Raw genomic sequence first — 23988 nt, forward strand, 5'->3', positions numbered from 1 at the left:
TTTTTGTTGCTTAACTGATTTTATGTTTCTTGTTATAATTAGAGGTTATGGTGCATTTTGTATTCTAAAAGCTGTTTTTATTAGAAGACATTCTATAGAAATTGGTGAAAATTTATCCCCCATATATGTATTTAGGGAATTACCCTCAATAATTTACACTTGTTTATTCCTACAGATATTAATGAATGCCAAATGTTCAGTAACCTCTGTGTGTTTGGACGGTGTGAAAATATATTTGGAATGTTCCGTTGCCAATGTAATGAAGGTTATCAGCTTGATGGGTCTGGAGGTAAGAATAGAATTTTAGTGTAATGATGCATTTTTGTTTCTTAGTAAAGTTTCTATTAGATCTCATATGTGTATTTTATGTACCAATAACATTTTTTGTCATAAGAATGACATTGCAAACTTAACTTTTTGCAGGGAACTGTACTGACATTAATGAATGTGAAAGCCCTTTGGCATGTCAATATGGTACATGCATAAATACTCAAGGAAAATTTATCTGCCAATGCCCTCCACATTATGAACTTGTTCCTGCTGGTAATGCTTGTGTTGGTAAGTAGGTGAACATATCTCCACTTGCTGATAAATTTGGTTCCTCTACAAAATTTATGCTATTGTCAAATCTTATGTGAGGCTATTAATTGAGGGTCTAGGCATCATTGACCCTTCAAATGAACAGAGGAGTCATTCTGAATGTATTTAGATAAAAATATCATTGACCGGTGATCAAATATTTATGATTCTTGTTCATCAAATACAAGAAAATCTATGTAGGAATCATAACTCTCACCCCTAAGATTTATTAATCGTTATAACACATAGGCAGTGATCCCATATTTTTATGTGTTTCATTTGTCATACTAGGGCAGAGACATTTCCAGCATTAATCTGTAATGACTAGGATCTAATCATGCTATTGGGACCGATAATGGATCACTGTACCTTATTTTGGCTTGCTGTCTTTTTACTAAATAGGGTCTAATCTAGGATAATAACCTTTCCTATCTGGTAGTTAGGCATTGAGGTCTATTTCAAGGTTTATTTCATGAATTTTTTGATAAATGGTTTGCAAGTGCTCATTGCAAATTTTTCATTAGATCAGCGTCAAGGGAGGTGCTACTTGGATGTCGAGGAGAGACTTGGCCGGAAGAGGTGTACCAATGAAATGGGGAGACCAATATCAAAGTCGACATGTTGCTGTTCCATTGGTAGAGGATGGGGACCTAGGTGTGAAGTCTGCCCAATCCCTGATACAGAGGAGTACAAAGCTTTGTGCCCTGGAGGAATTGGATATAAACCAAATCCTGTTACGGTAAGCATTGTTTTGGATACTGTGGTGGCCTGTACATACATTGGTCGGAAAACTCTTACGCCGGTAGTTTTATTTCTGTTCAGGTGTAATTTTTTGCGCTTAGTTTTTGATTTATAGGACTGTTTATTTTAGTAAAAGATGTCAGTGATAAATTGGTGTAAAATATTTGTAGCTGTAAAAGTTTTATAAGTAATTTGGCAGTAGATTGCTGATTTCTCTTTGCCATTACCCGTGTATTTAAAAGGAAGACATTCGTGCTTCGATGGGGGTTTGTATTTGTTGAAACATACCCACTGTCAGAATTTATGTCTTATACACCATTCCTGAAAATATTAAGATTGATATATGTACCTCCAAAGAAAAACTGATAAATTTTCTATGTATTGAATCATCAAACTTCCTTGAGTTTTGGGAAATATTAGTTGCAGCTTTTAATTTATTTGTAATGTTTAATTTAATGACATTCTTAGCTTTAAAAAGGTGGCTACACTAAGTTATATGATTGTATATTTTAGTTGCTTTTGGAAGATATCAACGAGTGTGAAGAAATGGATAACCTTTGCAAGAATGGGCACTGTACCAATACATTTGGAAGTTTCATGTGCTCATGTAATGATGGATATGAGTTGGCCAATTCAAATACTTCGTGCATAGGTAATTTGGAGTTTTCTATCAATTTAGCTGTTTTTTTTGAGTAATTTATCATGTAATTTATATTTTTTACTTTAATGTTTTAGATGTGAATGAATGCTTGAGGAACAGAGATATATGTGGAGTTGGAACATGTGTCAATACAAATGGAAACTATCATTGTGTGTGCCCAGATGGTTATATGCTGATGCCCAATGGAAGTAAGTTTTTAGTACACAACTTCATATTTTTTCTCATTCATGGCTTTTAAACAATACCTTGAAATGAGTCTTGGAGAACTGTTTGGCTGTGTATGATGTATTAAAATTGGAGTACAATTTTGATTTGTAATAGTTGGCATGCATACAATTACAATTCCATTTACGCCATTTTACTAGAGGAATGTGTAGACATGAGGAAAGAGCAGTGTTACCTGGAGTTTAGCGATGGCGTGTGCTCTCAACCCATGACTCAAGAGCAAACACGTATGCTCTGTTGCTGCTCAATGGGCCAAGCTTGGGGCAGGCCATGCAAAGAATGCCCTCGTCCTGGATCACGTAAGCATTAATCATTCCATTTTTCTTACTGATTGTCGAAATTTCAAATGCTGTTATTAATTGCAATACATTGTGCTTGGCTTCTTTCGTCCAAAAGCACATGCAGAAAGGCTTAAGTCTTACAGAGAGAATGAAGCCTACCGAGTCCAGTGGGCTCTAGTAGGATGCATTACTCCTGCTCGACTGTTTGTATTTTGTCTTTTTTGTAACATATGACTCCTTTAAACTTACTCCACCATTTTGATATATTTAGAGCGTATAGAATAGATCTTTGTCAACCTGTCCCTGCAATTATAAAAAAATCTGCATCTGAGTAAATACTGAGGCAAAATTTACACATTTGACGTATGTACAGGCAAACATTGATCAAAGTCTGCTCTATATTTGTGCTATGAAAATTTCTGAATGATATTGTAAGTTTTAAGCAAGTAAACTATCACAAAAAATTCTGTGAAGTGGGAGGTAAGCATCCTCTTTAAATATTTGTAAAAGACCAATAATAAGTGGATTAAGTTATGAAATGATTATTTTCCTTCTAGCTGAATAATTTCCTTGAGTCCCAAGTCTGAAACCTTCTCTCATTGGAGGCAATGCTTTGTTTTCCAATGCTTTGTTTATATACTCTTGCATTTTTGTTTACTTGATGAATTTATTTTTTCAGGTGATTATTTGACTTTATGTGGTGCAAAGCCTGGGCAAATTATGAATCCATTGACAAACAGGTCTGAGGAGATTGATGAATGTCATTTAATGCCACAAATGTGTAAGCATGGTACATGTATCAACACACCTGGCAGTTTTGAATGCCAGTGTAACCGAGGTTACATTTATGACAGTGACTCTCATCAGTGTATTGGTAAGAACTAACTCTGCAATTGAATTTCTATTGTATCTATTAGTGATTTGCTTGTAATACAAGATGAAAATTATATCTTTTTGTAATTAAAATTTAAATATTTTCAATTTGATCTACATTTAAATAATTATTAGCACCATGCAAAAGTCTTTGTTATGTAATAAAAAATTTATTTTCAGTTATGCAATGAAATTTATGCTTTAATCAGCTACAGTAATTGATGGTTGACTTTTTTTCAGATGATAATGAATGCAACAAGGTCCCTGGACCTTGCCGAGGGAATGCTCAATGCATAAACACTCCTGGATTTTTTGAGTGTCAATGTCCTGAGGGGTATAAATTAAGCATGAGCCAAAGAGATTGTATAGGTATGTTTTGCATTTTCTACCTCAACTTAAGCTTCAAGGTTGAAAAGCTCTACTAAGACAGCCGTTAATGATATGCTGAGATTTTATTTATTGTATAGTAAACATTCCTACTAGCATTGTAAAAAATAATTTGAGGTCCTTTGGCATTAGGATGAATGATATTTATGATATTTATGAAAACCTCGTATGTGCTCTTTTTTCCCTTGGGCTACAACCTTGCCGCAATGGAAAGGCTTGTGCATTCCTATGACCCCAGAGCTGCTCTGGCAGGATTATTTCTCAATTTCATGTATAGAGTAGGACCCAGACAAAAGGTAGTCCACATGATGGTGTCATGTAAAAAAACTCTGTTGGAATGGAAGTGGGAAACCCCACCAACTATCTCCTCCCAGAAAACATGGACTACAACCAAATGAGCCTTGGAAACTCATCTCTCTCTCTCTCGGGGGAAAAACTCTCAGGGCTCATAGGCACCTGCTTGCTTTACCTTATTGCTAATCCAGCACTTGCCCCTTCGGCTGCAAACGATACAACAATGTAGTCTACTCAGGCAACCAATGACGCCTTGTTTGATTGATACATTGCAACGTAGGGCAAAATTGTTACGAAATGATCGTGGGGTAGTAAGATGCCTATATCAATCCCTTCAGTTCCTTTCTGGAGCTCAAAGTTGACGGTTGGATTAGTGAATAATTTTAACGGTGAAGTGTTTTGGGTCCTGCGACGATGGTAGATAAGCGTCGAAGTGAGAGTAAGTCAGGTCCTTCTAAAAGACGACGAACAATCACTCTAGAAGAAAAAATTGATATTGTGAAGAAATATGAAAGTGGACCAATGATATCAAACATATCACATGTTCTAAACATGGCCGTGTCAACTATAAACACAATTGTGAAAGACAAGGAACGATAAAAGAACATGTAAAAGGTTCTGCCTGTATGAGATCCACCATCATCACCAAGCAACGTAATTGTCTTCTGGCTGAAATGGAAAAATTACTGACGGTTTGGATGGAGGAACAGCCTGGAAGAGGCACACTGCTTAGTTTTCTGGCAATTCAAAATAAGGCCAAAAGTCTTTATGAACTGTTGAAGAATCAGAGAGGAGAGAAGGGTGGAAATTTTTTCGTGAGTAACGGGTGGTTCAATTGATTTGAAAATCGTTGGAATTTGCATAATGTGAAATTATGTGGTGAGACAGTGAGTGGTGATAGAGAGGCAGCAGAAAATTTTCCAAAAGTCCTTGAAAAAATAATTGAGGAGGGTGGCTATTTATCAGAACAGGGGTTTAGCGTCGACGAAACGACATTTTTTTGAAAAGAATGCCTTACTGTACATTTATTTCGAAAGTAGAAAAGTCCACACCTTGATTTAAGGCAGCAAAAGATCGCCTAACTCTATTGCTTGGAGGTAACGTGATGGGAGATTGCAAATTGAGACCTCATCTAATTTATCACTCGGAAAATCCGCGAGCATTAAAACATGTTGACAAATCCTCACTTCCAGTCGTTTGGAAATCAAACCCAAAAGCATGGGTTACATCTGCCTCATTTGAGACTACATTAATGCTTATTGATTCTGTATCTAATAATGTAAGAATACGTGGAAGAGTTCATGAATATCGCAGCGAATTGAATGAAACTTTACCGAGAATTTACCGTGCATTATTCCGCCAAGAACTCACCACACCGATCGAAATCTCTGAAGCACTAATGCAGAATTTTCGACTTACCTACGTAAATTATGACTGATGCGGAGTCTGCGAGAACACATCTTTTAGGTTACTTGGGGGATGCCTGTAGAGTAAAATACTCACCCAGCTACTCTGCAGTGGATGTGGATTCAAATCACGACCTTCTGCTTATGAAATGCAACACAGAATTCAAAAGACTTATGAAAATTAGAAAGGCGAGAAAATTGAATGTAGAAGCTCGTAAGGGTGTCATAGTGAGAGAAAATGACTAAGTAGTGGAGAATTGTATCCACAAGATAGAGATAGGCAGACTGCAGAGGGGTGGGGTAATATTAAAACTGGAGTAGTGAAAGCTGTTGTGAAGTCAATGTGCTGCATTGATAGTAGAAGGATAAAGAAGCTGTGGATAGTGAAGGAAATGATAAAAGAAATGGAGAAGGAAGTGGAAGAACATGGACCCTTAAGAGGGAGGATGGGAGGAGACTGGAGGCGTTCGAGAAGTGAGTATGGAGAAGAATGGAGAAGGTGAAGTGCACGTAGAGGAGGAGGAAAAACAAAATTCTGGACATAGTGGTGCTGATGAGAGGCAGCTCCTAGGTGAGATACAGAGGAGACAGAAGGTGTGGATGGAGCAAGTGTTGAGTGGGGAAATGAGGGAGAGTATAGGTAGGAAAACTATAGGATTTTTAGATGGAATGAAAGGGAGTAGGCCTTATTATGGGGTCATTCCATGTCAACTCAACCAATTTTTGGGGGGTCCCACGCCCACCATCTCAGATTTTGATTATTTTTTCCCTGTTATTAGTTTCAACCTTAGTTAAGAAAAATCCAAAATATTAAAGACCCATTGCAAGTATTTTCCAAGATATGAGTGTTTGAAGTCAATGAGGCACACACAAAAATTCTGCCCTCCGGTCAAATTGTTCAAAACTACCATATTTGTGCCCCTCTAAAACCTAAACCTCATATGAATTCCAGATGGAAGTCCATTAAGGGAGGGGAGGCTACCAAAGTACTCATGAATACTCTATGTAAGCCTATCTTAATAGGTAGAATTCTTTAATAATGATAGCATATGCCCTAATGTACTATCCTAATGGTAGAACATTGGAATTTCACTTTGTCTATGCCTTGTGTTTGCCTTATATTTACTGTGAATGGTGACTATGTACATTTTTTACATGCTCTGACTTTTCTTTTGTCTTTTGCAGATACTGATGAATGCCTCGAAAGACCTGGCATATGTAGGAATGGTGATTGCAATAACTTCCAGGGTAGCTTCCGCTGCCTTTGCCACCCAGGATACACTCTTACTCCAAACCGGGACTCTTGTGTTGATATTGATGAGTGTCAAAGGCATCCAAATATTTGTAACAATGGAACTTGTGTGAATACCGTAGGGTCATATAAATGTCACTGCTTCCCAGGTTTTAAGCTGAGCCATAATAATGACTGCATTGGTAAGGAGGTACATGATGTTTTGTTTAGTCCTATGCTTTATTTAAGTTTCATTATAACTACCTAATTTTAATTAGAGTCACGTCTTTAGATATGTGTAAGTCATAAATGTTTTTTTGCCTCTTGCCTGGGACTCTTAGATTTTGGTAAATTAAAACTTCATAACTTTGGAAGATTACAACATTGGAAGTGAATTGTAGTACAAAAAAATGAATAGCTCATTGCAGTCAAACCATCCCTGTAGCAGATGCGAAGTTTTAAAAAGTTTAATTCAAACTGATTTTACACATATGCAAGACTATGCCATCTTATGACATTGAAAAGTTACAATTGTGGTTCTGCAATGTTCGGCAATGAAGGCGGTCCTGCAAGTGGGGAGCGTGTATCCCCTGTGCCCCCCATATGTATCCACCACTGTACCATCCTCATCATGCTCAACAACTTGTGGCTGATAGCCAACATAAAAATCATCCCTCAACACTTTTAATAATTCAGGCCATTAGGGTTCCCTGACCAAATTTTAAGGTGTGAATGTAAATTTTGTTGTTATCATTCAGAGCTTAGAAAAAGACAATCAGTGCAAGTTTTGTTCTTCAATTAGTACATTTTAAAAAGCTTGTGCCAAAGTAACTATCTGTTGAACATGTTAGCAGTGCTACCTGCGTCACTCCATCATATCAGATGCTAGTTTGTCATTGGTAATGTGATGCACTTCTATAACCACCTCCCAATAAAAGCAAGGCCATGAGAGGTTGAGAGGTGGGATATAGAATTACAAACTCCCCCGAAATGAGTGGCAGATACAGTCCTCAGTATACTTCCTCTAAGTGAACCCGTTTAAATGTTTTCTCTCTGCAAATTACCCCTCAAAATTTTTTTCTGGCCAAAGCCTTGAATAGAAAGGTTATATTCTTGAGCACTTTGGCTTTATTGAGTGTGCATTTCTCATTCAGAACTTCAGTTTTTCTCTGCCATGTGCCTAATTCTGATACATAGTAGGGGTACAATTATGACTTTTTGAGAAATACTTCCTCCTTATTCATGAAAAATTATAGAATAATAATCATTTACATTCTTCGTTAGATTCCTCATGGCATTTATTAAAAAAATATCTGTGAATGGCTGAACCCTATCGTATTTGCTGTCTAATATGATGTTGAATCAATCTCAATTTTTTTCTCTGCATGTAGATTCTGTGGTAACCAGTGGTGTCTTGTAAGATTTTATACTTTCCCGGTGAATGACATGTATAAACTCTTCTCGGGATACCGTGCGGGTAAGATTATGTAAGAGTGCCAATGTTTCAGGTACCGACTCGTTACCCAATGTCATTGTCTCGTGTGGTAATGTCTACGTGGGCGAGAGGCGAACAATATCTACTCGTCTCAAAGAGCATCAAAGGCATTTCTGATTTGTTCAACCAGAAAAATCAGCCATAGGTGAATATAGCCTGGATTAGGACCATAAAATAAGGTGGGACGACACCAGAGTTTTATGGCGATCAAATCAATTTTGGGATCGTTTAACTAAAGAAGCTATTGAAATAAGACTGACATTAAAATCGTGAACAGAGACACTGGATATTCGATCAGCAGCTCTTGGAATAGAACTCTTAAAAGAATTATGCTTGCCAGAGCTAAGTCTATGCTGGTCCACGGTCCTCCGCGACAACAATTGGGGCTCGACCAATCCAGCCTCTCCTTATGTTGAGCTTCAACGGTCACTTCAAATATTATCAGTAGCCGTGAGAATGGATAACGAGTCGGTACCCGAAACATCGGTGCTCATACATAATCTTACCGGCACGGTATCCCAAGAAGAATTTATACAGTGGTGTCATGGTGCCAGAACGTCGTTCCTGCACTGGTTAGCAAAAGACGTAATAGTCAAATAAAACTTATCAATTTTTTTAGTTCAAAATTTCTCATATGTACATTCGTAACAAAAACTAAAAGAATTGTAATGAAATTTAAATAATAACTTGTAATTAAAAGCTCACAGTAATATTTCACTTCTAAAAAAAGTTGAGGAAAGTGCCTCCTGGCACTGCTAATTTTTCCATGATGTCACTGGTGGTAACAATAGTCAAAATATTTTTTTGATAATGAAAATTATTGGTGGGAAAATTTCAAATGTTGTTTGTCAACTGCAAGTTTTTGTGAAGTTTTTTTATTGCATTATAGAGATTTAATAAATATCATCATGGAGTTTGACTGGTATGCATAAAAATTATGAGTTTAGTGGCATGTACAGAAAAAATGCAGTTACAGCATGATAGCAATTTGGCTATTATCTGTTTGCCCTTGTTAAAAATTCAGGGTTAATTTTTGAGGCCTATGCTTGCAATTTTGCTCATGTCTAATTAACACAATATTGACTTTAATTTGTGCAATTCTGAGTTTACTATTGAGTATTCATGGACTTGTTTGTGGTCAAGTATTGTTAGTCTTATTATTTAGTTATTGCTTATTATATTATCTGAGTAAGCATGCATCATCGCCATCATCCATAAGCTTAAGCTCATTCATGTATTCCAAGTTTCATTATTGGTCTTAATGCGATGTGTTAGCCATCAACCAATCAAGTTACCTCTTTGTAACATTAGCATTGCAACTATCAATTATAATTATTTATTTTATGTATTATATTTATTAAATAATTATTTGTGTTAGCATCTCTATTCTGTCCTGCAAAAAAACAGCTTCCCATGGTTATACAATAACAAATCCAAATAAAATTGACATGCAAGTCCAAGTGTCATGTAATTCAGGCAAGGACTGTTTCAGTAATTCTAGGCTTGGTTTTGGAAATCCACTGCACTCTCAAGTATCTTTGCACTAGTCCAAATAATGTGTGATTCAAGCTTCACTCTATGTTGGGCTAATTGTTGTATTGTTTATTTTGCTTGAATAACATTATGATGGTTAATGGAGCAGGACTACTATCGGTGTATTATATCCTCTTAAAAATAACTAATGTATTAAACTTAAAATAGACTTTTCATTACTCTATAAAAGTATCTGTTTACCTACTGATTACCTCTCTTAATTACTGAATTAATTCTAGTTTGGACCAAGAAAGCAGAAAAAGCAAAAATTCCGTATACGTTGAATATAATTCTGCCACACATTTTTATAATATATTTAATTTCATTTAAATGCTATATTTTACATTTAATTTAAGTTTAAAATGAATTAAAACTTTCCTTTAAACATTACAGATATTGATGAATGCAGAATCATGCAAAGTAATTTGTGTCGAAATGGACGCTGCCGCAATACAATTGGCTCCTTCAGTTGTGAATGTGCTGATGGATATACCTTAAGTGCTGATGGTCAATATTGTCGAGATATTGATGAATGCCGAGAGGTATACTGCTGTCATTTGAATTACATTTTATTTTTAGTTTTATTGTCAAGTACCTAAATGTAATGAATTTATAAGACTTTAAGATCTTTCCTGGCATACAATTTGGATAAAATATTCTCGGAAAATAATATAATAATGCTTCATATCATTTGGTATTTCATGATGATTATTTTGGAATTTAATAAAATTTGCCAGATTATATAATCAATTAATTGAGAGTTTGGAGGAAATGAACCTTCATTATTGTATGATTAGCAAACTAAGCCATCGAGAGGGTATCAACTTTGCCCATTACCTCAAAAGGACTCTAAAAAATAAATGTTCTCTATGTCCTTGAGATAGAGAAAATTGATTATAAAGGTCACCTAAGAGCATATTACTTTACAGTAAAATAAATATGGGTTACTGCATATGCGACGTAACATATTTTTAAGGTATATTTTTTTTAAGTTAAAGCTTTACATTTTAACAGAAATAGCTTCAGCAAGCTTTTTTATCAGGCGAGGTAATGTTAGTATAAATGCTTTTGCTGATTTGGGAACAATGAAAATTAATTAAAATATTTCTTTCCATTTTAAGGTTACTGGCACTTGCCCACCTCCTGGTAAATGTCAAAATTTAATGGGATCATTTGCATGCAGCTGTCCTCCTGGATATTCTCTGCAATCTGATGGAAATTATTGTGAAGGTATATTTGATTATTATCATCCCTATACATGCATTCATTAATTTTAAATGTGCCTATAACTAATTATGGAAATCATTTCTCATTAGATATTGATGAATGTCAGGAGGATTTTGGAGTATGCGAAGGAGGTAGATGTGTGAATACAGAGGGAGGAGTTATATGTGAATGTCCAGAAGGCTATGTTTTGAGCCACAATGGGATGAAATGCATTGATGTCAGGCAAGATTTCTGCTATGATGGTATGAGACAAGGTATGTGTGTTTTTTATGGTGTCTTACATTAATGCGCTTGATTTTATTCATTAAAATCCATGCTACTGTAAAATGAATGCTCTCCATTGCTATACCTACATCACCCTGAAATTGATTTCAATGGTGATCGATTGTATGCTCAATTGTGTTTTAAAGCACAGTTATTGTAATCTGTTTTGATTCAGTCTATCAGCAAACTTCATAATTTAAATATTGCTCTATTTAAAGGAAAGTGTGTCATGCCTCGTCCTGATTCAATCACTCGCAAGGAATGCTGTTGTACAATGGGAGTCTCTTGGGGAAGGTCCTGCGAGCATTGCCCAAGGGAAGGCACAGGTACAAAGTCCAGCATCATTTTATTTTTGTCTTTCTTTTTGATAGTGCATCTTTTTGTCTATGTCTCTGAAATGGTCTATGCTTGTTCCTGTTTCCACTCTTTGTGTATTCAAACCCTTTCGGTATTACACCATTATGCCTTCAAATCTCATTTGATATTTATAGCTCTCAAAGTGAAAATGATCAGTATAAGACTTGTTTGAAGTTTCAAGACACATAATATCATTGTAAATTTTGAACAATTGAGAAGGCATTGTAGAGAAATGAGATCTTGCACTTTATGAAGGCCGTTTAGAACTTCAGCCAGTTTGTAGTCTACTTTTTTAATTTGAATAGGAACAGAGTTAAAAAAAATTAAAGCATCACTTATGAGAACAAGTGAAATAAGTCCTTATTAACAAAACTACTGTTGTTTTATTGTTTAAACAAAAGCTTTATCACCATACCTGGCAACATAATGCACCAGGATTGGCACTGAATGCACTTCCTGATAATTTTTCTACCAGTGCCCATGACGGAATCTCCTTTTCATTCGCATTTTTTGATGATTGTTGAAACTAAGTTTACTTTCAATTTTTTGTAGTGGAGTTTGCTAAGTTATGTCCTGAAGGACCAGGGCGAGGTGATACTGGAGAAGACTTGAATGAGTGCAATTTCATGACTAGTGCTTGCGAGAATGGTGAATGTATCAACACAGATGGGTCATACCGCTGTGAATGTCCTACTGGGTATGTTCTTGATCAGACAGGAAAGAAATGTATTGGTAAGTTCTTCTTTACTTTCTGTTTCTTATGTGGACTTAAATTTCATTAGTGCATTTGAATGGTTTTCAAGTCACAGTGTTTGTTAGTAAGCAGTGTGTCTTCAAGAAGTGTATTGATTTTTATGTTTTAACTTGTTGCCTTGGAATTTTTGTTAATTATATACATATATGTATTTGCTTGAGTCAAAGTACATAGTTGAAAATAACATCTTTGGAAATAATTTTGGTATTTATTTAACTCTGTAGTTATTTGTCTGTGGTGAAAAGAACAAAGCCAAACACAAAAAAAATAAATTAGGCCAATGGTTTGCATATATTTTTTCTGCAGTGTCACTTGTATCCATGATATAAATAGACATCATGTACTGAGTGCAAAAATACCAACTATTGCTTATTTAAATTAATTTTTGGAATGAGTATTTTTCACCTTTTAAAGGGTCTTTTTCTCATTTTTGTTTTAGAATCTATAAATCAAGTATATACTTTAAAAATGCAGTGGACTCATCATTTGATTAACTATATAACCAATTATGTATGTCTAAACCGTGATTACTTGAGTATCAATTCAATATTTTAGTGTCTGGTTGCACACACTTAATCTTGAATTTCTTTTGTTTGTATTTCTCTTTATCCTAAAGTGTCAAGCTAAATAATTTCATTGTGTGTACTAATTCTTACTTGAATGTCTAAGCATGGAATGTCTTTTGATTTCACTGTAAAACCTCTGTAAATTGTGTCAACATGGATTATTTACCGTACATGTGCATATGCTGAATTTTTTCAGATGACAATGAGTGCTTACATGGAAATGTGTGTGGGAATGGCACATGCTCTAATGTTGAGGGTGGTTTTGAGTGTGCCTGTGATGATGGTTTTACTCCTGGACCCATGCAGGTGAAAGCAAAATCTGCCTACAATCTTCAGTTATGATTTTTAGTTGAATAGAAATTAATTTTTATTTGCTCCATTCCAACTTGCCCATCAAATAGGTCTGTGAGGATATCAATGAGTGCCAGGAAATGGGAAATCAGTGTGCATTTAGGTGCCACAATGTGCCTGGGTCATTCCGATGCATCTGTCCCTACGGATATGCTTTAGCTCCTGATGGAAGACATTGTCAAGGTCAGAATCAAATACACACTTTTTCTGAAGAATCCGAACACTTAAATTCATTCGGGTGCTAAATCTCCTGTGAAAAGTGTACTGGATCTGACTTAATGTAGTCCCCCACATAATCCAAAAATTTTTCAGAAGAAGGCAATATTTATATGTTCTAGAGAGTTATTTTTTCTTAAATATCCAAGAATAATCCTCATAAATTGGGGGCATTATATTCAAGTAAATGCATAAATTGCTCTTGAAAATTTTTAATGGATTATTGAGACATTTTAAAGATTATATTTTGACTATTTGCTTTTACAATTATTTTTACACAAGCCTCTGATGGCCCGGGAGCCTGGCATATTAATACCCCATCCTACCATGAATATTTATCATTACTATTTAATTGGTCTCCCCCACGTATCAATATTGCCTATAGGAAAAAACTGCTTGTACTTACAGTCTTAGATGAACTGTATTTGCATTAGTTTGTCTTGGATCCATCATGTGTTCTCTAGTTTATGGCATACTTTCCCAGTAAATATCTTGTGCATGCATGGTGTGTTGCATGTATACAGGAAAAACAAGTTGGAATGAACGACTTTCAAATGTTCATGAGATAAAAGAAGTAACATTTTATTACCTTGCCTTGTAGCACCATTTATATGCTCATAAATATTTGGAAGTTGGTTACTTTACCTTGTTGGTCTTATACAGTGGCAATTTATCAAACAGCATAATCTATTTTCATGGTGGGTGAGCTTTAACTGTATTATTTTGAACTGGATTCAAGGTGAACCAATGTGAAGAGAGGTAATCCTAGGTTGCTCTTATCGGACATTTTTCCCATCAGATAGAACGATTGCTCAACTGTAAGGAAGAGATTAAAATATTATCCTCAGTGGCTCTGAATTTTTCTCTAAACTTTCTTAAGTTCAAGCTTATTTTTGGTAGTTATATAGTAGTTTATTTGTGATATTAATGGCGAAAACTATTTCATGATTTGAAAGGTATATGCCGTGGGTTAATTGAATTAAACTGATTGTTAGGTAGAATTTTGTCATATTTTTTATACGGGGACTCCACAATTAGTATGTACATATTATAATGAATATAAGAAGTGTAAAACAATTTTGCTTATTCCGTCCATACATATGCAATTGTTTTGTGTGAGAAATGAGTATATCTATAGAAGTAGGTTTTTAAGTTTACCTGTTTTGATGTTTTGCTGTGAGTGTTGCAATATTATTTTGATTTATATTTTGATAATATTTTATGTGAGTGGCATATTTTGATTTTGCTGCTAAGCATTTTTTAATGTTTTTTTTGTGTTAGAATTTTTTTTCCATTTTGCACCCCATTTTCATACTTGAAATGTGTGGTTTTAAATTTAATTAACAAGTAAAGAGGTTTCATTCCTAATTAGCATTTAGTCTTATTTGTTCGAATTGTGATCTGTTGTATTGATAAAATATGTCTACTTCAACTGTATTTGAAAAATTTAGAACCTTCTAAGTAAAGGAAATAGAATAAAAATATTTCATAATTTTGGTATTCTTACCAATGGCACACTCAACAGGTTGTCTATGCTAATGTATCCCTTGTATTTTTAAAATATTCATTCATCAATCATTAGTGGATACTCCATTTTATACAAGATTGCTAATTTCATGAGAATTCCTTTGACTGATGCATTTGAAATTTTGAGACATTTCACTCACTTTTCTCTTCAGTGTATGAGGTATGTATCTGGTTTCAATTGATTTTTTTTAAATATGTAGATTGCCTTTATTAGCATACACAAACTTAGTCATTCTAAGCCATATGGCTTGTCAGAAGGTTCCATTTATCCTACATAATGGCAACATTGAAAGCATAGCATTTATTTTACATTACAAGTAACAATTTCATAAAAAAATAATACATAACGTGGCAAAAAAAGTTTAGGATCTTTGAAACAAAAATATGAGAATTTAAGATAATTTGTAGTTTTCAGATTCATTAAGGAAATTACAAGTTTACAGTTTCACTTACTAACCATTCTTTCACTTTCCTTTTAACATTGGCCAAAGATTTTTGATTACATAGAGCCTTTGGCGTACAATTGAAGGTATGAGGTACAACATACTCAAACAATCTTTTACCATACATGTTATTGTAAAGATACGTTTTCAACAAATTTACCGAATCCTGATTAATTACATTTTTATTGGATATTTATTTTTCTTTGAGATAATGAGGTATTATTGTGGTGTCCTGAGATAGTTTTTAAAGTTTAATTAACTAATTATTCAATGTATTATTTATTTATGTGCCAATTTTTTGTTAAAAATCTATTTTATTGTTCCTCAGATGTCAATGAGTGTGTTACTCCTGCCAATAATTGTAAATTTGCCTGCAAGAACCTGATTGGAACATTCATGTGCATATGCCCTGAGGGCTATCAACAAATTGGATTAGCTGATGACTGTCGAGATGTTAATGAATGCATGACTGACCATAACACATGCAGAAATGGCCATTGTGTAAACACTCAAGGAGGCTATCGATGTGACTGTTTTGAAGGTTTTGAGGTAGCTCCTGATGGGAAGCAATGCATTGGTGAGATTTTGTCCCTTAATAGGTGCTGTAGTAGCTTGCTGCAAATACGTTTAGTTTATGGAAGTGGCTGATACATAATGCTGAACATACTCTGGATGTGTTATTTTATGAATTCAACATGTAAGGTTTCATTGCTGTTTCCTCTCCTTGATTTTTATCTTCACAAATCGAAGTGACATCATAACTAGAGTTAGCTAAGTTTTACTCTAAAAGGAAAAGTTTTAAATACTCACTATTAATAGCTGTTTTCTCTTGGTCATTTCAAGCAGGAACAGTCTTTTTTCTTATTTCTCACATATGTTAAGAGAATTTTAGTTTGAAATATGCCCATCTAATTAAATTTTGATTGGAAATAAAAATTCTGTGTTAATTATGCCGTGTTGTATGAAATTCAGTAGATACTGATACTAATAGTATTGATAAAGTTAATAACTTTTTCCAACTTCCACTGTTTACTGTTACAGTGTATCTATTTTGAATTCTAGATAGACGAGTTGGCTATTGTTTCCGTCAGTTGATGGCTGGAAAATGCACTAGCCACACAGATGGCTTGATGAAAGTAACGAGGGCTGATTGTTGTTGCACAATGGGGGCAGCTTGGGGACCTCGCTGCCAGGTTTGTCCAAGTTCAAGATCAGAAGAATACAAACAACTGTGCATGGAGACTGGAATGTCTATTGATGGGAAAGGTGAACATTGTCATTGCTTTTATTCAAAACTGGCAAAAAATTCACTGGTTAAAGATTTATTCTCTTAGGGAAATAGCTTTTTAAAAATGCAAGTTACTTCATTGAAGGAATAATGGATAAAAATGACCATTAGTTATGTGAGGCAATTTTGGTAGTTTTTCAAGCACCTTCCTCCCTCTTTTAGATTTTGTTAGATATGGCTTGACTCCCTCCCCCTAATTTCATGTAAGATTTTTCAAGATGTACAATCACTGTTAATATGTTAATCTGTGCTTGAATGTGTTGGATTTATTAAAAAAAGTAATTATTGCATAATTTTTGTTTGAGACTGGTCAATATTAGTACATATTTAGGAATACTATAACAATGTATTCGATTTTGTGCTGAGTGCGCAGCAACAAGTCTTTGTTTATTTTTATATACTTCTGCTTTGCAGCAATCCATAACTTTGTCTCTTCTTCCTGGCAGCACTTCTTCCTCTTGCAGACATGTCTCTTTGAGTATGCATCATATAAACCCTTTCCTGCTGGTGCCTATGAGAGGAAAACATTTCCATGCTATGAGTAGCATAAGAATATTTTAAACCTCTCTGCATGGAGCTCTTTTTTTGGGAGGACTTGTCCCTCTGATTCGGGACCCAACTCAATAGGGTGTCCGGCTGTTACCCTGGCCACTGGACCAGATCCTATAGCCATATCTTAGCATGAGTCCACTGACAACTTATTGCGTCACCAGTGTTTTTTAAACAAAAAAATTGCTTTTGATTTTTAATAATTTAATGAATGTATCCGACCATTGCTATTCAGTGGTCACTCCCCTTCCTGACATACGGTTGTTTGTGTTGAAAAATCCATGTCAACTATACCCGACATTAGGACTTCCGGCTATGAAAATGCTTGTCGGCTCCACCCAGAAAGGGTTAATCATGATAACTCATTTTGAATGAGAGACAGCGTTAACTGAGCTGTCGAGTAATGAAACATATATTGACTTAAACACAGCAGATCGGGCCCTTTGCATGCATAGCTGCCAACTGTCTTGTGTGCCGCAGCTTCATTGAGTTAAGCATTTGGTTGGCCAGTGGCAGCTAAGCAATGAAGAGACTACTGTGCTACTTTATGGTGTTTCCATAACCATAGGCGGATCTACGTATAAAAAATAAGGAAGATTTTTAATATGGTCTCATTATTATTGCGTTCGTTTTGTATTACGAAGTATCCTCGTGCCCCCTCACCCAGAACAAAATCCTGGATGCAGCCTTGCTTGTGCCCCCCCCAGAAAGAAATCCTGGATCCGCCCCTGCCCATAACCACATTAAATATTTTTGTGTAGGATTTAGCCTTATTTTATTGTGGGAATGTGATTTACTTTACTTAACCCCGTGTAATTGCAATTTTACAGTCTTTCTTGCGGGATGAAATAATTGTGTGATTTCTGCTGATAGATGAGTGACATTGGTGAGAACTGGCGCAACCCCATTTTCCCCATCATACCCCCCCCCTAATGCCTTGAGTAAGCAATGGATGTCTTCTTATAAATAGGAAGTACATGGTTTTCTAGAAATTAACCCTGCAGTGTACAACAAGTAAAATGAATTTGTTTGAGCATTTGTTTGTTTGCATGTCAGTTCATTGCAGGTGGCAACATTAAGGAAATTAAGTCATGGTGTGATGTTGATAGAATAGAATATGGTTTCATTGCATTTATTAATATGTGGTATTCTATGGCTATTTTTCACCAAGTAATTTTTCTTTCTTTAGATATTGATGAATGTATGACCATACCAGATCTGTGCCGCAATGGGAGATGTATCAACACAATGGGGTCTTATCGATGTATTTGTAATAAAGGCTATAAACCAGATCCTAGTGGAACACATTGCATTGGTAAGTAGTATTCTGTAGCTAAGGAGTAGTCTATTAAAGCTAAATATTAATTTTTTGATTTCATGCACTGATAAATCATCTTTTTTTCAAAAAATAAATTGATTCTTTTTTTGCAATCAATGTAAAATTGAGGTGCCGTAATCAAATTGGAATATAAGTGTTGTGAACAAATTTTAAACTCCATTTTTATAAACCTAATTGTGATTGTCTTATGGCTACATCAATGGCAATTATTTTTAATTGCAGAATCACATTAGTTTAATTTTTTCCATATATTTGATTGCAATTTGACCAAACCATTTAATGTTATAGTAATTAATTAATATGGAGCCCTTACAACTAGTAAAAGTTTCAAGTTTCGATTTGATCCATTTAATATTCATTTCCAGATGAAGATATTGGTAGTGAATCTATGATTTTTGGTGACACTCTTTGTCTTTACAGATATTAATGAATGTGAATTGTCCCAGTCACCATGCAAGTTTTCATGCCAGAACACGGATGGTAGCTATATATGCTCATGCCCTCCTGGCCATGTGCTTAATCCAGATGGTGTCAGCTGTAGGGATCTTGATGAATGTGCTACTGGTCGCCACACTTGCCATCATGATTGTATCAACACTCAAGGCAGTTACACATGTGCCTGTCCTAAGGGCTATAACCAAGTTGGAGATCATTGTACAGGTGGGATGTTAATCATTCAAAAGCTTCATTTTGGGAAATGCCACTTATATTTATTTTATATTATAATTACTTAGGTGATGCTATTGACTCCTCCTTCATGATGTTATAATTTTCCACGGGACTTTTTTAGGTCATTGTTATTATATTAAGGTGACATTAGGCTTACAATTACAGTATGAGTTTAAAAATCTATTCTTTTGATGTGGACTGTTGGGATTATGTATGTAGGTATGTTTTCCTGATATGATAGCTTTCAAGGTTCAAAACTTTTCGGTGAAAAAAATCAATATTAAACAAAGTAAACAATTTAGGTTTTTATGTGAGTTGCTTTAATTTAGTTATGTCAAAAAGAATCCTTCTTTTCAAGTTGATTGAGAATATTATGGATGCTTTTGTTTATCCTCAGATATTAATGAGTGCACTGATCAAAGTGGTACTTGTCCTCCTCCTGGCAATTGCATCAACACCTTGGGAAGTTTCAGGTGCATTTGTCCTAGGGGTTTCCGATTGGATTCCACCGGAACATACTGTACAGACATGGATGAATGTGCTGATGATTCAAAATGTCAGTATGGATGTCAGGTAAATATCTGGTTCCCATTTCTTGCACCTTGATGATATTAATTTTTCTTTTGAAAGAGTTATGCTCTTGTTGGGGAAAGTTTTTCGTTGATTTGGAAATAACTTAGGGGACATTGACTTTTTCTGTGAGTGTCCAATGATGCAAAAATTATTTTAAAGATACCAGCAGATGAGGATGAAAAACAGTAATTGAAGAAGAGAATAAAAATTGTGACAGTATCTGACTCTCATAAAAGTTCATACTTTTTTCAGAAAATAGTGTTCAAGTTCATTAAAATGACCACAAACTCGGTATTTGTTCATTTAAACTCATGAAGATTTTTTACTTTGTACATGTTGGCAAATTTTTTCAATTCTTTAATTTTTACTGGCATGAAGCTTTTAAAACATGTTGATTAACCTTTTTTGTCTTGAAATGATGTACCAAAGATGTATAAAATAATTATTTTATGTGAGAAAATGTTGATTTTTTATGACAAAATTATAAATCTAAGTTGACCGATTTATTTGACAACATTTCTAGATTTAATTCACCATAAATCTTTGCCTCTTATGATAAATTTCAAATCTGCTGGGTGAATAGTAGTACATTTTGTACTAATTCCCAAGGAAAAAAAAACCCTCAACCAGGACTTAAACTGGGGATGTTTGACTTTCTTGGGCAATGTAGAGGCCAGTACGTTATCAAGGTTCCTAAATTCCGATATCAGTTCTCTGGTTTTCATGATTGTGTTAATAATAATAATAATAACCCTCAATGACTGTTATGTAGACCCTCAATGACTCTCAAGCATGAGAACACTAGGAAGGATTGGTTTTGAAGAAGCTACTTCGAGGGGTGAACCCCATGCTAGTGCTTTTGCCCCTCCTGGTAGTAAATGTCTTTTTAGATATTTCAATACAAGCTGTCTAATTTTTACTTGCCTAAGGTGTTGGAATATTCTCAGTGTTATATTTTTAATTACTCGCCGCAGTTTTAAATAAATTTGATGATATTTTCATGGCTCCTTTTGATTTGACTATTGTCATCGATATTTATTCTGGAATATATTGCAGAACATCTTAGGAAGCTTCCGCTGTGCATGTCCGGAAGGATTTCTCCAGCACTATTATTATAATCAGTGTGTTGATGACAATGAGTGTGCACAATCACCATGTGGAACTGGAACATGCTTCAACACAATTGGAAGTTATCGGTGTGGGTGCCCTGATGGCTATCAGTTTGATAACTCACATATGGTCTGTGTGCAGGTAATGTATACAAGATCGTAGACAATAAGCATAATAAAGTGTGCTGTATTAATTTGAACTCCTTTGATGATCACATTAAGAATTTGAATACATATGAAACAATTATTATGAGGACCAGCTGTAATGAATTCCCAGTTATGCCCATGTCCCTGAGAGCACAAAGTTTGCAGAATACCATATGTAAACCAGATGTAGACGTCTATATGTGGTATACAGCAAACCTAATGGTTTGCCGCATACCAAATGTAGGCGACTACATTTGGTCTACATCAGGTCTACATTCGGTCTACATTAGGTGCAAATGTCTTCCTTTTTTGGTCTACTGGTAACTTCCATCGGTTAAGTTACCTGTAGACTAGAAATATCCCAAATGTATACGTCTACAATTTTTCGTGTGCTCTCAGGGTGTGTTTCAAGCTTTTAGGACTGAACACTTTTTTATTTCCCAATGTTATCATCTGACTTGAAATTTTGTAGTGGAACATATGTCAATGTAGTAAAATTATTGTCATAATTGTTCTGATAGGCATTAAAAAATTTCTTATTGTTTTGTGATGGCATAATGAAAAACACGTGAAAGTTGTCGAAATGGTTGATACTGCTTGAAGAAACAGGTACATAATTAGTAAGTGTAAAATTAGTACCCAGGAAAGACTAATTTGATTACTCATGAATCATGATGTTAATCTTTGTACAGGTTAGTGCTGGGTGCAGTGGCAGTCCTTGTGCATTTGGCTGCACACCTCTTGGCACTGGAGGATTTACTTGTGGATGCCCAAGTGGATATCACCGCATAGGACAGGTGAATTAAGTCCTCGAATCAAAGCTATTATTTTTGAGCAAATTAATAAATTGAGTAATTTTGTTATAGCCACAAGCATATAGAACAGTCATGAATGGCAGCTATTATATTTACTCTGAATGGGAACAGCAAAATTTAGTTACTATGAATTTCTTTGGTATTTTATTACAAAATATTTTTAGGCTAAGTTTTTCCATTTGTCCAAAGATTATTAGTTAGTTATAAAATTGGTAAATATTTTTGGCACCAAAGGCAGTGGCTTGATATGTAATTTGTGAATTTTTCCCTGGTCAATTCAAGAGAAGCGGTCCCTTTTTGAAGGGCTCTGTTGATGTCCAAGTAGCTTTGTAGGAATCCATCCTTTTTCAACATTGACCCCCCAGCAAAAATTTCCATCCACCAAGTTCCATTAGACATCCATTACCAAATTTTTTAATAAATGTTCCTGATGTAATTTTTGTGTTTGTAACATATGAATAATGACTTTCATTAATGCTGTGCTCTGCTAAGTGGAATATTTCTTATATTTAATTATAAGCTACTGTGATTTTAAATGTACTAAAGAAGAAATAACACAATATCAATGAAAAAAATCAAATGCTTAGGCATATATTAACCAATTGCAGTGGATTGTGATACAATCTAGTGCAAAATGTACTGTGGAAAATCATATTCAATCTCTTCAAGTTTCAATGAAAAGCTAACATTTGGTTTCAACTGTGGCTTCATAGGTTAATTAGAATCAATCAATAAAATGTATGTGCTATACATTATTTAACTGATAATAGTGACTGATGACATTAGGTGAATGTAAAATAATGGAGGGTTCATAAAGTCTTATTGTAACTCATCAATGGTAATATTTTTCCAGGGTCATTGCTTATCAACCATTAACCCACCGGTTCATGGGTATGGGGAGGAAATAGGAAATGTTCCAACTTTCCCAATTGATTCAGATCCATACCAGATACCAGAGGATAGGATTATATCTACTGAGGGATGCTTTTCATGCAAGGTATGTTATTTCAAACATGTAATATAATCAAACAATTTCTGTAGAACTCAGCATCTTATACACTCCCATAAATGATGTGGTCTTATACTAATTGAGAATTTGAACTTTTCTTTAGAAATGACTTCAATCTTCCATTTTCAGGTTAATGGAAATTCCCGTCACAGAAGATCTGCTAAAGTTCCAGGCCCAGTTTTGAATGCTCCTTATAGATCTATGAACATGTCATCTCTTGAAGATTATTCTCACTACACTACAAGCTCACCTAGTAGGTCAAGGAATATGTCATCTTCTGAATACTATTCTCACTTAAGCTCAAGCGGAATGCTGAGTACGAGCCATAAGGTATGTTGTTCCCAACTCTTGTAAAAATTTGATCCTCACAGTGCCTTCCAGAGTTGCGGGCATGGGATGTGCATGTGAGAAGGTTAGACAATTGTTTTCCCAAAAATGTCTTTAAAATTCCCTGAAATGTGTCATTTTATCTTCCTTGGGTAATTTAGTTATTATGTATTAGTTAGAGAGCTAACTTATTACTAATACAGTATTACATAAAGATTATCCGGGACGGCATGAATAATTGGAAAACACGGATAACACAAACTTTCACTTAAATGTCTTGCAATGTTCATAATTTCCCTAAAATAAACAATATATTTCATTTATGCAGGTATTCTATTAATTTAGAGTGCTTCCCCGACTCAATGAGAGCTTTCTTTGCCAGTTTGCGATCTTTTTAGCGGCAATAACATGGCTGTACTCGTATTATTAATGCTACATGTTAGGCCTGGTTTCGAAAATCACACATCCATGGCTGTGTGATCATGGATACAGAAAAGTGGTGTGCACAAATGCTTCAAAACTACTGCTCGACGTCGGAAACTACACTGTCAGGCACCACGCCACAAAGTCGCGTCTCTCACAAGTTGCCCGGGCTGTAACTGCTGCAGGACGTGCATCCATGATCACAGAGCGTGTTCGTGCACCGCGAGGCTTGGAAAAGAGGAACACGGTGCTCCCGTGAATGCAGCTAGCGCACGATCGCTTCCGTTTTACGAAGGGGATTCTAAAGGAGACTATAAGCCTGGTGTATC

The 23988-nt window shown here is 35.1% G+C and overlaps 1 protein-coding gene across 1 annotated transcript in view; it reads left to right on the forward strand.

Moving 5' to 3' along the window:
- The window catches only part of LOC124166374 (fibrillin-1-like), a 140030-nt gene that overhangs the window by 108524 nt on the left and 7518 nt on the right, over positions 1-23988 (forward strand). The window contains exons 27-51 of the mRNA XM_046543874.1: positions 176-289; positions 424-558; positions 1104-1318; positions 1834-1972; positions 2056-2169; positions 2347-2505; positions 3167-3361; positions 3601-3729; positions 6633-6881; positions 10100-10248; positions 10828-10936; positions 11023-11187; positions 11416-11523; positions 12107-12286; positions 13071-13180; positions 13276-13408; positions 15740-15988; positions 16474-16677; positions 18438-18563; positions 19008-19247; positions 19654-19829; positions 20886-21080; positions 21778-21882; positions 22754-22897; positions 23039-23239. Of these exons, the coding sequence (XP_046399830.1) occupies positions 176-289; positions 424-558; positions 1104-1318; positions 1834-1972; positions 2056-2169; positions 2347-2505; positions 3167-3361; positions 3601-3729; positions 6633-6881; positions 10100-10248; positions 10828-10936; positions 11023-11187; positions 11416-11523; positions 12107-12286; positions 13071-13180; positions 13276-13408; positions 15740-15988; positions 16474-16677; positions 18438-18563; positions 19008-19247; positions 19654-19829; positions 20886-21080; positions 21778-21882; positions 22754-22897; positions 23039-23239 (4043 nt within the window). The remainder of the gene's footprint in view (positions 1-175; positions 290-423; positions 559-1103; positions 1319-1833; positions 1973-2055; positions 2170-2346; positions 2506-3166; positions 3362-3600; positions 3730-6632; positions 6882-10099; positions 10249-10827; positions 10937-11022; positions 11188-11415; positions 11524-12106; positions 12287-13070; positions 13181-13275; positions 13409-15739; positions 15989-16473; positions 16678-18437; positions 18564-19007; positions 19248-19653; positions 19830-20885; positions 21081-21777; positions 21883-22753; positions 22898-23038; positions 23240-23988) is intronic.

This window comes from Ischnura elegans, chromosome 10 (assembly GCF_921293095.1).
Source record: "Ischnura elegans chromosome 10, ioIscEleg1.1, whole genome shotgun sequence".
Classification (NCBI taxonomy): domain Eukaryota; kingdom Metazoa; phylum Arthropoda; class Insecta; order Odonata; family Coenagrionidae; genus Ischnura; species Ischnura elegans.